A 16,239-nucleotide genomic window follows, 5' to 3' on the forward strand; every position below is an offset into this window, starting at 1 on the left:
TAGTCATGCCTAATCTTTTCTTTCAGAGCTTTGTCTATAACCTGGAAATAAATGAACATATAGCAATTTTGTTTGCTAGGAAATCTTTAAAATAGCAGATAATCTAAAGGATATTGAGGTGACATCCACTGTCTTTACTTTCATAAAACTGCAGGAATCTCCTTGCTGTATTTATGTAGAACCCAGAAGTCTAGAACTGACAGTCACAATTGCCTGGATGCTTTGCAGTTAGGTCTTCTTATGCTGGCGTGGGTCTTACTGTGTTTTGCATTGTGTGTTGTTTTGTTCCTTTTCCCAAGAGCAGCTGTTAGTAGGAAGTCAGGACTACTTTTCCATGCTTGTCTCTATTCTTCTCTTGATGCATTCTTTCTTCGTCATCTTCTACCTTTTAGGGCATCTCTTGTTTCTTGTTCTTGTGAGTCATTCCTTTCAATCTGAAGTTCCAGGCAGTGGAAAGGTAATTGCTTGGACCAGCTCAGCTCTATTTGCATATTTCAGAGACATCACCTGTCCTTCAAGTCTATTCACTCTTCCTCCAGAACAGAGAATAATTTATGAAGGAATTATTTTTCATCCTCTATCCTTAAACAAAAATGTTTTATGCTGTCAACACCTCCCATTGCTTTGGGTCCTTCACAGAGATACATGTGTCCTGGCTGCTTTGCTTCTCATACGTTTACCTGTGGTCTCTCTGCTTTACTGGCAGCAAATGATGTGTTGCTTTCAGTGGCCTTTGCTGATGTGCATGAGAGTTTGGCAGTGATGTCCAGCTGCTCTCCCTGCCAGCCACCTACAGCTTATCACCTATGCATGCTCATCCCTCTGGCCCCTCACAGGCTGTGGCTTTGCAGTACCCACTGTTGTGGTGCTGTCTTGCAGCTCAGCAGTGGATTTCGTGTTTTAGGGAGGCTCCCCTTCACCAGCTGCTTGTGTTACGTCTTGATGCAATGACTTTGTTCTTGTGTACACCATTGTCTCTACTGTATAATTGGGCACTTCTAGCACTTGCAGTTTTTGAGACAGTCTTAGTGGCTGTATTTCCATTCCCCCACACGCTCTAAAATTTTAGTCTTTGTCATGTATTTGGTATTACAAATCCCCATTGGTTTTAAGCAGCCCTATTTTTCAAACCTCAGGTTGATGTGAGAGTTTTTGTCCGCAGGCACTTACCATCCAGAGGCAGGAGTGGGACAGCACCTCTTTTGCTCAGCAGCATTGTACACATCTCTTCAGCTGAGTTCATGTCACAAGGGATGTGGGTGGAGGTGTGTTCACAACACTGCAGTGACGTGGTTAGGAGCTGTTATTGATTGTTTCTTGTAACAAGATGGTTATATGGCACAGCTTAAACAATAAAAATAAATAATAAAAAGAGCATCCAGATTTGCTCATCAGTTTTAGCCTTCCATTTGCTGATTGCAGTTTTGGCATGTCTTGGTTCTAAATATTTCCTTTTCCTATTTCTTATATTGCACATTTACCGGTTCCAATCCCAACACATTGTCACTAACTTCAGTGGCATCCTTCCCCAAACACTTAGAGGCCTTCTTTCTGTTTGCTTTGACTGCTGAAACTTGCAGGAGGACTTAATGATTTTCTATTTCTATATTTTAAAACAGAACTGTCATTTTAATTTGTTTGACTTGACTTCACCAATAATGCACTTAGTAAGATTTCTGCTGTGTAATGAGGGAAGTTGCATACTAGGAGCATCTGAGGAGCAGAGACACGTCTCTAAGGCAAAGCAAGAACAGAGCTTGAGTTCAAAGAAAACAGACATTCACCAAACATCTTTTTAATCTCTTAAGGGTTTGAAATTCCAGTGCTGATGTTTGCAGGGGAGAAAGCTGCCCGTGATTTTTTCAACTACTGTTCTGTGCCTTGTTTGAGGAGAGGAGAATATAGTCCTCTGTACTCTGGACCAAGTAGTCAGTAGAAGTAAAATACCTCTGTGTTGGCGTGGGAGCATGGAGTCATAGTGTTTGGAGCAACCAGGAGAGGACCCCTGGGGAACAGACAGTCAGTCTCATGAGAAAGAAAAACTTAAGAATGAATAAAATAACAAATGCACTATTACTGCAGGCTCAGAGTGGTCCAGTAAGCTGGAAAACCTACAGGAATAAAGCAGTTGGTTTGTCCAGTGGCCAGCGGGTGTTTTTGCAGGAGGTGCTGCAGGGGGCAATATTTGACAAGGTGGGTGGCCAGTTACCCTATGCACAGGGCTGGGCTCCAACCCCCCCCTTCCTCCTGTTGAAATAACCTTTCTCTATCGCAGTTTAAATGCAACGAGCAAGTTGAAACTAAAATATGGAAAAGAGAATTTGCTGTTCGAGGATACAGTGACAAGGAGGAGAAACAGCTTCCAGATTTGCAGAGGAGCTGAGTTTGTATGTATGCTTCTTGTAGGTTGCACCAGGTGTTACGGAAATATTTTGATGGATTTAAATTGATGAGCCTCTTGTATTTAAGTAGGATCTCTAAGGCAACTTAAAATTTCTGTAGTGACTCAAATTCAAACTGTGTATCCAGTGACATTAAAACAGGCATTTGGAAATCCAAACCTACATTTTTCTTAAATTTGCACTCATTGCTGAAATCTGGCCTGTTTGTGTCTGGATCAAGAAGCTTTGCTCTTTTGCCGTTTACAGGTTTTATGTTTTGTCAACTTCTAAGAATTATACTAGTGAATGGTAAATCATACAGCAGTTTCAGGCTGAAATCTGTGGGTTTCTTGGTTAGTACTGCAGGCTGGAAATTAAGAAATGCATCAGAAAAACCTGCAGTCTATAAACAAAATGAGTGCACCCGTCATGTTTTCCTGTTTTGTCTCTCACTCAAACAGATGTCTCCTTTGATAATCTGTCCAGGCAGCCACCTTTTGTGCTTGGGAGAGATCAGCAGAGTGGCATGGGCAGGATTACAAGGGGGATGGAAAGAGCAGGAAGGAAGAAGCCGGGTTTGGGTCTCTGCCTGTTGGAGCAGCAGTGTATTCACATACCTGCGGTGCAGTTTACTTTGGGTAAACGTCTCCATTTATGGCTTGCTATACTGCAAGGTCAAAACCTTTGAAAATAGTGACTTTATTTCTTTTGTAGTATAAAAGCAATTTAATTGTGTTGTGTAAAGTGGGGACTAATCGAATTATGTCTGTGCTGCTTAAAGCTTGCCTTCCTGTGCCGTGCTAATGCCGCATGCTGGAGAGAAGAGCCTCCTGTGTTCCTGCGAGCTACACAGCAGTGCTGCCAGCATCTTTGCTCTTCACTACTCCCCTTTCTTTCTGGGTTTTTATACATCCTTGGGTGTCAGTTCACCCTCAGTGAATTTTGTGTTTGGCTTTTTGTTTGGTTTTACCCAAATGTTAATAATTAAGAATAAAAACTGTTACAAAATGCCAAAACCAAACTGCACTATTTTCAGTGTGTTCTGAAAGCTATTTCAATGGATGACCACATTGAATTGTCTCAGTGATTTGCTTCCTCCATAAACTCTAATCAGGCTCTTCCACTTTAAAAAAGCAAAACAAAACAAACCCTCAAAACCACAAAACCCCCAAGCCACCAACATCCAAAAAAGCATACCTGTTGTTTTTTTTTTATTCTTTTAACAGAAAAGGCAGCACTAGAAACTAAGAACAGACCGCAAAAACTCATCCACCCCAGGCTTCTGGCTTTGGGGCACATAAGACTGCAATATCCTCTGGGTTTATGCAGCCTTGCAAGCTGCAGAGTTGGGGGTTTTTTGTGAACCACCCTGGGGTGTGTGATGGTTTGATATACATCCTGAGAGAGCTTAGATCTTAACAAACAGAGGGATTATTCTGCCCTGATGCCTTTTGCCAGCTGCGCGAGGGACAGTCTCTAGTATGCAAGTGGAGTCAGTAGTAGCTGCAGCCTTCCTGCTGGAGGGAGTAATCTGTGAGGTGCATGGCTAACAAAAACTTGCAGTTTGTGTACACTTTACTTATACATGCAGGCAGTGACCCACCTTATTTTATTCAAGTTGGAAAAATGGCAGTTTATTACCTGCACAGGTTAGGCCTTGAGCATTTAACTTTTGGAGCATGCTTTCAGAACCAATTTTTCATACTAATAAGGGGATGTTTTCTTGTTCCCATTGTGTAAGACAGTAAAATATCACACTACAAACATGAACTAAATTTCCCTGTTCTTCTGCAATAAGGGTGGATAGTGTTGCATCCTTTGCTCCTCAGTACCTTCTCATGAGGAAAGTGTGCTGATGCTTTAAGTACTTGATATAGGTTCTACTCGTAAACAAAGCTGTCTGTAGGTTATTTGCTACCTTTCTGTCGCTGTCTTTGCACATGTAACTGTTTATCAATTTTATTCCATGCAAGATAGCTCAGCTCTGGCAAACGAAGTAGAAGGTAGTTGTCGCTTACCTGCTTTGTTGTATAGACTGTTATGCTCTGAGCAGCAAATCATGTTCTGTTTCCTACTTAATACTTGCTGGTTTTCAAAGCAGCACAGGCTCATGGGCAGTGCAGGCCTTCACTCAGTACCGTGAAGATAACACAGCCATCCTTTGGCTGTTGTTTAAGTGAGGGAGCTGATTAATAAAATAGTATCTGTAACTTCTGTTCATAACGATGACAGCATAGATGGGAGCTGGCAGTTGTTTGCCACGAACCCATGGCCTGTGAATGGAGTTGTCAGAGATATCCTGAGGATGCTTTGTTCTAGCAAGTAACTCATATGCCAAGCACTGGGGTACTGTACTGGTGCAGCTGTCAGCCGTGGGGGTCTGGGATTTTGCCGGTGGACAAGCTTGATAAATTATAGGGATTTTTCTCTTCTGCAGCTGCATTTTATTGTAGAGCACAAAACAAAATGCCAGATCCAGAGTGATATTTTCAGGGTTTTGGAACTGTGGTTCTGGCAAACTGTACAGAAGTGAAAAAGTTAAAATGAACAAGTGTCTCATAGTAGAAATATAAACAGCTGGAATATATGTCAGCCTCCTAACCCCTGGGAGTCTGTTGGATTGTTCTCTTTGATTTTACATCTCTACAGAAATTTATGGTCTCAGCTCCTTTTATTTATGACATTGCAATCCTCGTTCAAGCGATTGATTGAAGTAGAACGGTGCCAAGCTGCAAGCCTGTATTTTAGAAAGAATGAAATTTAGAAAGCAAACCAGCAATGAAAACAGCCATGTATTGAAAGCTGCACTGGAATCCTGTACAGAGGTTGCCCATGTTTCTGTGTTCCTAAACTTCTTCAGACTAAAGAATTATCATGATAAGGATTTATACCTCTTCTGTCTCCCTCCTTGTAAGCTGCCTGGTCTTACTAAAAGCATACTGTTTGTTAAATATACAACTTTACTAGTCCCACAAGGGCTAACTTTTGCTTGTAATGATGTTAACTACTATTTTTCCAGCTCAGATCTAGCAGTGCTGATGCACTGATTTGCTAATGTACTGTGGGCAGCATAATATAGTCTCATGCAACTACTTGAATGTAATAGTAGTTGTTTTCTAGAATTACAAGCAGGAGATTTGAGAACTCGTCATTTTTGGCTACCAGTGCAATGATTCTGGTTACACATTTAAGCAAAGATTTTTCTTTCTGAATATGTCAGTGAATTCATTTTCATCATCTTTAATTAAAAAAAAAAATCTAGTACTATCTGGAATGTATTCAGAAAAAAGAATAATTAGAGATGTAGCTCTGCCTTGCTGATGCTGCGTGTGCTGCTGCAGCATAGTGATGTGTGTGGCATCCCAGCGTCATGATTCCTGGCTTACTGGTGGTTTCAGACACTGCATGCTTGCCAGATATACCAGAGGCAACTAGGGGAAAAAAAAAAAAAAATCAAACTACTGGCATTCAGTGATGACAAGATGTAACAGAATGAGGTAAGGTGCTGTATTGTGTAACTTTCTGTGCAGCAGGGACCTAGTTGCTTTTTTCTTTCCCCTTTAATAAATGCCCAGAAGTAACAGGTTTTGTTATATGTCTGTAGTGTACAGGTAGCAGTCCCACAGCACCTAGTTATTCTGCGATCCTGCAACTGTGGGATTGGAGGCATGGAACACAGCTGAGCTCTGGGATCTTAAAAACTTCACTTGAGCAAGTGATCTCCTAGCTGAGAAAGTATCTTAATATCGGAGAATGACCACCCGATCAGGTTTAAGTTGCTGCTGATCTTCTGCTGAAGGTTGTTGCTGATATGGCTTAGTTGACAGAAGATGCTGATACTTCCAGGGAGCACCTAAAGATACTGGTTTAAATCGAGATGGTAAAGTTGAATTTGTTAAGATGTCAGACCACAAGCTTGAAGTGGCTGAGATGCAACCAGGTGTTACCCTCTGCCATTTGTGCCTTGAGGTGGCAGTTTCTGGCAAGGCAAGGAAGATATGTAAATGCCATGTGCAGTTTTCATTTGTTGCAGATTGTAAGGAGATGAGAAGCAATGCTGCTTCTCCCCAGCAACAAAAATATTGATAACAGAAGTATTGAAAAGTTTGGTTTTATGAAGCAGTGGTGTGAAGCTGGAAGCAGACAAGAGCAGTGCTGTGGCATGAGGAGTGACTCCACCAGCAGTCAAAACTTTCATGTTAGGTTCATTTCTGTACTGAAACTCCACTGGCTTAAACAAATCAGAGAATGAAGCTTTCGGTAGCACTAGACAACATTACAAAGTTGGGGTCTGGGGAGGTTGCATCATGGACTGACAGAGGAGAGGTGTTGAACCAAGCAAGATGCTGTCATGTGCTGTAGAGACAGGGGAGGTAAGCAGGAGCGAGATGAGGTTAGGAGCGTGGGACAGGCAGAAGGTGGACCAGGCTGAACATCTGCCTGATGTAACAGGAGGTTTTGGAAGGGGAAGAAAACAAATAGGAAGTTGCAGGGAGAGATGGCAAGGACCAAGAGGGTAAGAGGTGCTTTTTCTGCTCTGTCTCAGCTTCCTGCTGGCCAGGTTGCTTCCCAAGCAGCGGGGAGCCTCCCTGCCATCTGTGGACCCCAACATTTTCCTGGGGTGACCAGAAACCTAGAAGAGCCTGATAAATCATGTACCCAAGTCCTGTCACCCTGGATAGCAAAGTGAGATGATGAGTGAGGGTGGGAAGAGCAGGCACAGTCTCCTCTGCTTGTGGCATGAGGTGGGAATTCAGGAGGTGAGCTTTGAGTTGCTCTGCAGCTTGTTCTCAAGCTTGTGGTAGCCTCTTGTCAAACTACTGCTCCTGTTTTGGCCAGCAACCCACCAGGTTCTGCTAGCAGCTGAACTGTTTTAAATGGGGAAGAGTGCAACCTCTAATTAAAAAATCGAATTTTTCAAAGTAATTGAAGCTGTTGCAGAACTTTCAGCTTGCTGTGTCAGAGGCTGTTAAAAATAATTCAGGAACTTGGGTAGAAATTACATGTTTATCTTACTGTGGAGTATGTAATGTCTTGATTTTTAGGTGTGGAGTTGTAGACATTTACTTGATGGTATTCAGAGACAGGAAGGCTGCATTGTACCCTGCTGCTTCACGTGGCTGTGGGAAGGCTGTTTTAAAAGGAGAATGTGGTAATTAAAAATAGCATATGCTTTTGGTTAGGAGAAAATTGCTGTAATTGCTTTGTGTATAACACAAGCTGTAGCATAATTAAACTGTTTCTTCAGTGAAAATACAGCTTTTCGTGTTAAAAGAGGTTAAGTGGTTATGTTTAGCTTGTTCTTTACATGAAGTATCAAGGAGGTATTGAGTGTAATTACTGGAGATTAAGATTTTGTTTGGATGTTAGCTAACACATTGGGTAATGTCTTGTAAATGCTATTTGATTCATAGAGTGGAAAAATAGTTATCCTTTAAAAGTGTAGGTATTGTCTAGGACAGATACTTGGGCACTATTGTACCCAGTTACTCCTATTGTAAGAAAAGGTGGTGCTCCTAAAATGTCTCTAGAGCATCCTGTAAGTATTCTGAGCTGAACTAACCAACACAAAGGCATGGAAAGGCTCGGACACAGTCAAGGCACAGTACTAAAGACTGTTCAGCAGATAGCTGCCTCCAGATCCTGCTGCATCCTTCTGACTGAGCTTTCACAGGGTTACACCCTAACTTCAGAAACCTCCTGTTCCTGCTGGGATGCTTAGATCCTTCCTTTGCCCAAGTCTGGGAACAGAGACCAGTGAAGGTCTCTTTCATTCCGCCATTTCTCTGTCTGCAGAGCTCATAAATCCACGCCTCTGCCTTCACAATACACGCCTGTTGGAGGAAACAAATCTCAGTGGTGCTGGTCAAGCAGCCTTGGAGCCATTCGTTTTCTGAATGAGGAAATTGGCCTCTGCCGATGCTGCGATGCTCTCTGGCCCAGTGTTGCTCCAGCAAGTGGAGGATGAACGTGTCAACAGGCACGCTGGGTGTGGGGGCTGACGTCCGTTTTTTTATTTCTCAGAAGTTAGGTTTGCCTTCAGCTTGCAAGCTTCAGAGTGCATGTTTCATCCCAAGCTATGTAGCCTTTCAGTATTTTGAGTTTGCCTTAAATATATTTCTGGCTCATACAGATGTCTGTGTAAATCTTTATAAATGAATGTCTTGTACTAGTTTGACAAAAACCAGCAATTACAGTACAGGCTGGGTTTGTATGTATAGCTTGGTCCCCTCTGCCTGGGCATTTGTAGATTTTCATATGGGTGATGTGACAGAAGTGATTGATTGCTTCCAGGACTGAGGATGCAATGCTCTGTGTTCCCCCTGTGAAAGCTTCCGATTGCTGCAAGCTGCCTCACACAGGAAGGGGGCAAACAGGCCACTGGCTTCACCCTTTGGTCTGCAGATGGTGGGAGTCCACAAGTTACTGCAGAGCCCACAGAAAAGACATGAGGAGAAGAGTCTGCTGGTGGTCTTGTTTGCCACCTCCATATCTGTTTTTCCATTTTAAAAAAGCTCCACAAATCAAAAGCTGTTGAAAGCCACTGCATTAGATTTTTTTGATTGAGCATATTATTTCATTCCATGCAAATGTTAAAATGTGTACAGTGAGTCATGAAATCACAGCTACTGGCAAGCATAAAACTTGCTCAAAATTATGTTAACATTTTGCATTTATTTCCCCTCCCCTGACTGTCTTTACTACTAATTTCAAACCATGATTATAGTGCAGTTATTAATTAACTCATAAGTTAAACGAGTAATCTGGAAGGCCTTGTTTTAGACCACAGCACTGTTTAACTGTGACATTAATTATAGTATGTTTGGTTTCATCTCTTGATGTAATCTGGAAAATATTTTCCTTTAGATTGTGTTTCTTAAAAGGAAATTCTGTGATGAGATTTAAAAGAACCAGAAAACTTTTTTAATGTAACCATTAATGGAATATTAACTAAACTGTCCCTGCAAAACAAAAAAAACAGCCCCACATTATCCTGTGGAGTGTACTGCCATTTTTTATAGGACGTTTTCCTCAAATTGTACAGATCCTCAGTGGTCTCTTGAAAGCACTCCAGGTGCTGAGTCATGTGCACACTCTTGATGAGCTGCTGTTGGGAGCCAAGAAGGATTGTTGAGAGAGGAATATTAAAATACTCTGTTTATGACAGCCATTAGTACGGCTGGTGTGGAGGGCAGCAGCCTTTCATGAAAGGCGGCCTTACAGCAAGAGGGTAACAGCGAGGCTGCCCTCAGCTGGGGTGTATTTTTATCTTGTTTGGAAATAACTGTCTCTGCTAGTCTGTAAAGAATGGTGAGAAATGCTGAGCTCATACATTTTAGTCAGGAAGAGAGGATTTTATGAATCCTGCTCAAGTATTTAATACAGTGCCTAATTTTATAGATTATTTAAAAAAAAAAATCCTCTAGTAGCATCACCTCTGAAGGGTTAATATTTGCCTTCCCTCCTGCTGCAGGTAGCATGAAGTCCAGCCAAGCTGTGAAGTCAGAAAGATACAGGTGGAAAATACCTTTGGGAGAGGACATTGTTTGTCCTCATTTCATGCTTCATTAGCTACCCTGCCAGAGGACCCTCCCTCATTGTTCCGGGGTCAGGAGCCTCCCGCAGTGTTCGAGGAGAAGGGACATCTCCTCCTTGTCCAAGGGCCTGCATTTGGACCACCTGCATTTGGGGTGGAGAGCACCCTCCTCCCCTTGGCTCTCCTGGCACTGGCCTTAGCTAGTGAAGGAAAGGACAGCAGCAATTATGGCACACACAATTAACGAGCTTCTAATCTCCAGCCTTGCATGTAATTGCTGCTGTCAAATACAATTAGTGTCTGCCCAAGTTCCCTTTCCAGGGGAATGGCCAAGCTGTGACACAGAGGGAGAGGAGGGGGCTGAGTGTCTGAAACTTCAGGAGAGTTTACATTTTCTTGTTGCTTCTCTAATAACCCCTAAATTGTGTTCAGAAATGTTAATCCAGAGAATTAAGAGGACATAGTGGCCATCAAAGCAGGCCTTGAGGTCTACTGTTGGGTTAACTCTGTGAAGTGTCTTCTGTAAAATTTGTCACCTGAGACTATACCAGCTTAATTACAAATCAATCAGCACACTGAAGGGATTCACTCTGTACCTTCATGTGAGCCTGACAGGGTTACAGAATACTGCCTGTCCTGTCATGGCAGCCAAGACTGGGGGTGGTGATCACCACCCAGGTATAGGGTGGGGAGTTGGGACACAGGCCAGGGCTGCTTCTACCCCTGCCAAGCAGACCATCCAGTGCTTGCAGCTCTTCCAGGCTCGGTGGGTCTAGACCCTCGGTTGCATCCCAAAGCCCTGCAGGCACCCTGCAAGGCCAAGGTAAACTTTGGTTGCTGCTTTGGTGGCTGCCAAAGGCTGCCACATTCCTGCATGCTGCTACAGAGTGAGGTAACACATGTCCCTGGCCCCACTGCTGGCTCTGCGCATGGCTCTGCGCATGGCTGTGCAGGGAAGCCAGGGAACATGCAATGGAGACACCTGCGGCTGGGGCAATGGGTGAGCAGTAGGAAAGTGAATTATGCAGAACAAATTGGAATCTGCACCGTATATTCACAGCTGCAGAAATGCTTGAGAAGTTTTGATTGTAGTAATTTTGTTGCAAGTATTTCTCGGCTCTATCCCATAAAGCTGGATACAGCTGCTACTCTGACTCAAGTCGCATCAGGCTCAGAGGAAGAGAAAAATAATGCAATACATAGCCTCTGAACATAACCTGAGGTAACTTCTATGCGCTGCAGTGGCTTGGGTGAGATTCTCACACATAGCTCTCATTTAAGTTGTCTCACTTTTTTATTTCCAAGATGCGTGATGATGAAGAACTTAAGTCTTGACCGTTTTAAGGCATTAGCCAGTGTGACTTCAAAAATAAATGTTTTGATGAGATGAACCTTTTTGCTAATGGCTTTCTCTTTTTTTTTTTAATATATATTTATGTGAAGCTACTTGAAGGTTTGGTGGTGGAGAAAAGCCAGACTAAGATGTGAAGGAATTGGGGGGATGATAGATGTGCTGTGCAACACAGTCATGTGCCTTGCCAAACAGCTATTGCTGCTGTGTGCCAGGTTTCTAGATAGGCAAAACTAGCCAGGTAGAGTTCTCATTTTGCTCTGGATAAAACTGGGCTGCCCTGCATTTAAGCCATACCTAGCATATAGCTCTTCTGTTAATTCCCAAGTTATGATTTTGGGGTTTTTTTAAAGCTTTACTGAAATTTGTGCTATTCCTGCTGTTTTGTAGTGTCACATTTGTAAGACTTTTCTGTACCTTTTCTTCTGTCAAATTCATGAGTTCCTTGCCCTACATATAAAATAACTGTGTGCCATTCAGTCCAGTTCCAGCTAATCACCAATGGTAAGTTCACTTGCATCTCTAGAACAAGTTCTGGCACAAGTTTGGAGTGAGTCATCAGAAGGGCCCTTGGAATTGCCATCTTGTTAAATCTGTTGTAGCCTGGTTTGTGTAGATCAGAACAAAGCTTGAACTCAGAGATGAAAAATAATAAATCCCTGCCCTGTCTTCAGGGATATAGCAAGAGATTGGCCCACCAAACCAACCCCTCCATAGGAAACTACTGATCTCCCTCTTAAACGATAATCTTCATCCTGCTCTTCAAAAACGCAAGAAGAGAAATGGATCATGCTGTGATCATAGGAGGCTTTTAAGACCAAAATAGAAGGTGAACTCCAAGCCCTCACAAAGAAACTGTTTGTCTCTAATTGTTTTCTGTTTCCATAATGCTTAGTATAATAAAACTATCTTGCCTTCTCCTTTATTTTTCAATCATGATTAGACTTTAATGTTGTTAAAGCTTATAAGTGAGTTTGAGCTACTGTCTCGTTGAAGAGAAGATGGAGCTGAAATTGTCAGTGAGGCATTGGACAGGGTTTTTTAATGTGTCTGTCATTATATGTTAACCTCTGAACTGGGACACGACGTCTGTTTTATGGCTGACAACAATTTAAAGGTATACGTCTTGACATCGTGGATAAAGGAGGAAGGGGGAGTGGAGGAAAAAATGAATTAATGATGTTAGCAAATATTAGTCCCCGTATTTCCATTTTATTTGGAAAGCAGTTGTCAGGCTTTGAGGCTATCTGGAGCAGCATTGTCAGTGACAGCCAGTCGAGATGCGATTGTACCTTGAATAAAGCTGGTCTTTTATTGACAAATACAGTGCACTGAGGCAGGAGTGAGGATGCTCTGCTGTCTGTTCCGGGAGGAGTGCAGTTTTTCTCCTGGCATTCCTGGTGACATTTGAGAAGGATAGGTCTGGCCTTGGTGGAGTTCCCTGCACCAGTCCGTGAGCGCGTTGGGAGTCAGGGGAGTTGAAAATGTCTCTTAATGAGTACATATGTTGTGTACTGAAGCGTATATTTGCCCTTGATTTATACTAGCTTTGGTCAACCAGATCCACCTACCAAAGTTAACTGTCAAGAGTAATAGTGATTTTGATATCAGCCTTAAGTGTACACGAGCAACAAAGAGTCAATGAGCAAGAATTAGGGGAAAACATGAGAAATTCCAGGGCCTCTTAAGGCATCTCTTACACATCTTTATCGCCTCTTCCCGAATCTTTTATGTGCCACTGCCTGAGTGCAATCCTCCAAGGTTTCTTCCCATGCTGCCATAAATTCCCCTTTATTCCCACAGTTTTTAACGGGCAGTTTGAGGGCAACCCCCCCATGCTCACAGAGCCCCCAATAACTTCGCCTTTTCTGCAGCATCTCTCTTACATGTTCCTGACTGCAGATAATACTGCTGTCAAGTCTGTCGGATTGAGGTTGCAAATTATGGGAGCCTGGGATCTTGCCTATCATTAGTTACATGTGTATCTGCAGTGCTTTTGGACATCACTACCAGCAGGGAAAGAAACTGAGCTGGCTTAATTGAGAGCCACATAGTTAATTATTGGTGCTTTTTTTAATGGAGAGAGAAGATTTTGCAGTGTCAGTTTTTAATTTCATTGTGGTTTGCAGGGTAATGTGACTTTAAACTCACGGTCATTATCTGTGTATATGTAGTATTTGCTTTATTTTTCCCACCCTAAAGGCCCTTTTCTGCTGTAGTAATGTCAAGAGATTTAAGAAGGAAAGTGCATCTGCACATTACCAATCCCTTCAGTCAGTGTGAGCAACAAATAAAAATGCTGGTTCTGGTTAGTACAGTAGCTGTGACATGGTTTGGAAGGAGCACCTGGTTCTGTCCCACCTCCTTCATTACCCAGTTTGGTATGTCGTGCTCAGGTGTTGCATGCGAGTCCCTGGGCAGGCTGGTTAGTGTAGATATTTGAAGTGAACAGATGAGCTCATGGTATAGGCAAGTTGTTAAGGGCAGCTGGAAAGAAACCAGTTTGTGTCTGTGTTGAGGCAGAGATAAAAACTTCTTTGGGAAGAAGCATTCCTTGTAGCCTGGACAGATTCCCCTTGGGAAGTCCGGTGGTGGTGAATAGTGGAGCCATGATGCTGTCTTCCATGGCTTTGCAGAGTAGAGGTACACATTAAGTCCTGAGAGGATAACTGAGACTTTTCCTGTACATTTTTCATAAACTTGTTCTACATATCAAGGACTGTGATGGAATGAGCTTGGTTCAACATTCATAAATTGAATATTGAGTTACCTATTTCTGTGTGAAAGAGATGAAATAAAAGCTGCTTGGACAAAGTAACCTGTATATGGATTAAAAGCCAGAGAAGTTTTTGCCTGAGCATTTTTGGGAAAGCCTTTATCACGAAGTTTCCTGATGACCTTATGTGTACTCAATCAACATGATTAATCTTTGGTAGAAGTGCATTGGTTGTGCAAAGAAGGTGAACTTAATCCAAGAAACCTTTTTTACAATTTCTGCCTCTGGAAACATGAAATATATTTTCTCAAGTGTTGCTTCTGACTTGGTGAAAAAAAAAAACAAAAAAACAAACAAAAACCAGAAACAAACCAAAAACTGCAATGGGAAGAGATGAAATAATAGAGATTGAAAATTTTTTTGTAGTTTCTGATACTGGTTGAATGACCACTGTCCCTCAATATCAGAGAAGATAGACATTGTGAGTAGTTGTGAGTATTAGCTTCATTTTATAGAAATAACTCTTGCATGTACTAGCAGATGATCTGAAATTAATTTTCTTTATAAGTGGTGTGGAAATAATTGATGGACAGTAAGGTTCTCAGCTAAATAATTTTTTTAAGAGGGGCACTGCACTGTAAAGACTCTGAAGCCCTTTCCCTTCAGGAAAGGAGAACTTCATGTCACCTTTTGCTCTAAATTAGAGAAAGCCTACTTGCCGTAGAATAGTTTTCAAAGACAATTTCCTTTCCATTTTTTCTTATAAAGAAGTATGTCTGTGATACCTGCTAAACCAAATATTAGGGCTTTGGCTGGTACAGGACATCTGAAAAGTGGAACTGGTTGGCTCAAACTGGGAAGAATGTGAATGTATTATGGAGAAACGATAAATTGATTTAAAACAAAAGCAACCTATGGAGCAGGAAGAAAGAAAAATATATTCATGTTTTATTTTTCAAAAAAAATCAACATCCTTCTAGGTAGAATTCTGATGAGGCAGCACACTTTTTGGTGTAATCAGCAATGTACTGCAGTTAATGAGAGACTGCTAGAGTTTGGGATGGTTTTCCCTTTGCTTCTGATTTTATTCATCTTGGGTTTGATAATCTCTCATCATAGAAAGCCACAGGACTGTCCACTGACGACAGCACATTGCAATTAATGGGCTGGTTTTATACGGAATTACTGCTGCAAATTGCAAAAGTTTTGACTTCTTATCCAAAAACTGAGGTACTAGATGCCGTAGAAGAGTTAGGGTTTCTGGTGCCCTGCACCCCCTAAAATAGGGTCAGGTTTTCAGACAGCAGGCACTTAGCCCTTTCTGAAAGTCTGGCATCAATGTAAAGTCAGTCAATTGAAGATCTCAAGCTGCAGTATGTTTTTTTGAAAAGGTAGACCTGAGGCTCTGTATCGATCAATCATTATTCTAATTGTTCATTTCTATTATGGTGGGAATCATTCAGAATCTTAGAGTTCCTGTGAGTAAATCATTTGGAAATGCTGCCCATTATAAAATTCAATTTAAAATCTATATTAAATAGATTTATAAAGGCAAGCTTTGCAATCTAGTAACGTAACATTATGCTACCTCACAAAGGCTCAGCTTTTGGGACCTAAGGGGCCATGGCTGGGAGTGCAGCGGAGGCAATGCTTTGGCTCATTGGGAGTAGGACAGCGAGGCTGCCAAGCCTAGCTTTCAGGTGACCCTTTGGGGCCACCTTCAGAGGAGCATTGATCCGGTTTGCTGAGATGGTGGAGTAGCTCTTCTGGATGGAGTAGGGTTGTGGGGTTCCATCTGCTGTGAAGATGAGGCTTCCAGAGGGCTGATTCCACCTCTGGATCAGAGGAAGGGGTGGGAGATGGTGGAGAGGTGGCACAGGCTGGAACAGGATGGGAGCCAGGATGCTGGACCAATCTTTCTTTTTCTTTCAGATGACAGAGAAGAAGGGAAAGGAAAGCAAAACTGCATTTGGAGGCCCAGTTGTCAGCTCACTGTATCAAGAAGAAACAATCAGGTGATTATCTGCACTGGACTTCAGTTAAAACCAGTATTTTTCTAATGTCATTTTGTTAAGCTTTTTTTTTAATATTGCACAAGTGTGGTGGCAACTACAACAGGATAATAAATGACAGGAAAGAACTTTTCAGGTCCATAATCATTTAAATCAATAACTGCCTGTATCATTGCCAGGTAGTAACCTTTCTCTAGCGTGAGATGTGGGGGAAGGGCAAGGCTTCCCATTTTTCAGTTATA

At 42.2% G+C, this 16,239-nt stretch overlaps 1 protein-coding gene across 1 annotated transcript in view; it reads left to right on the forward strand.

The window, feature by feature from the left end:
• ACBD6 (acyl-CoA binding domain containing 6) overlaps positions 1–16,239 on the forward strand; it is an 80,335-nt gene that overhangs the window by 2,924 nt on the left and 61,172 nt on the right. The window contains exon 3 of the mRNA XM_026853443.1: positions 15,918–16,000. Within this exon, the coding sequence (XP_026709244.1) occupies positions 15,918–16,000 (83 nt within the window). The remainder of the gene's footprint in view (positions 1–15,917; positions 16,001–16,239) is intronic.

Source organism: Athene cunicularia, assembly GCF_003259725.1.
Source record: "Athene cunicularia isolate RWA chromosome 8 unlocalized genomic scaffold, athCun1 chr8_part1, whole genome shotgun sequence".
Lineage (NCBI taxonomy): Eukaryota > Metazoa > Chordata > Aves > Strigiformes > Strigidae > Athene > Athene cunicularia.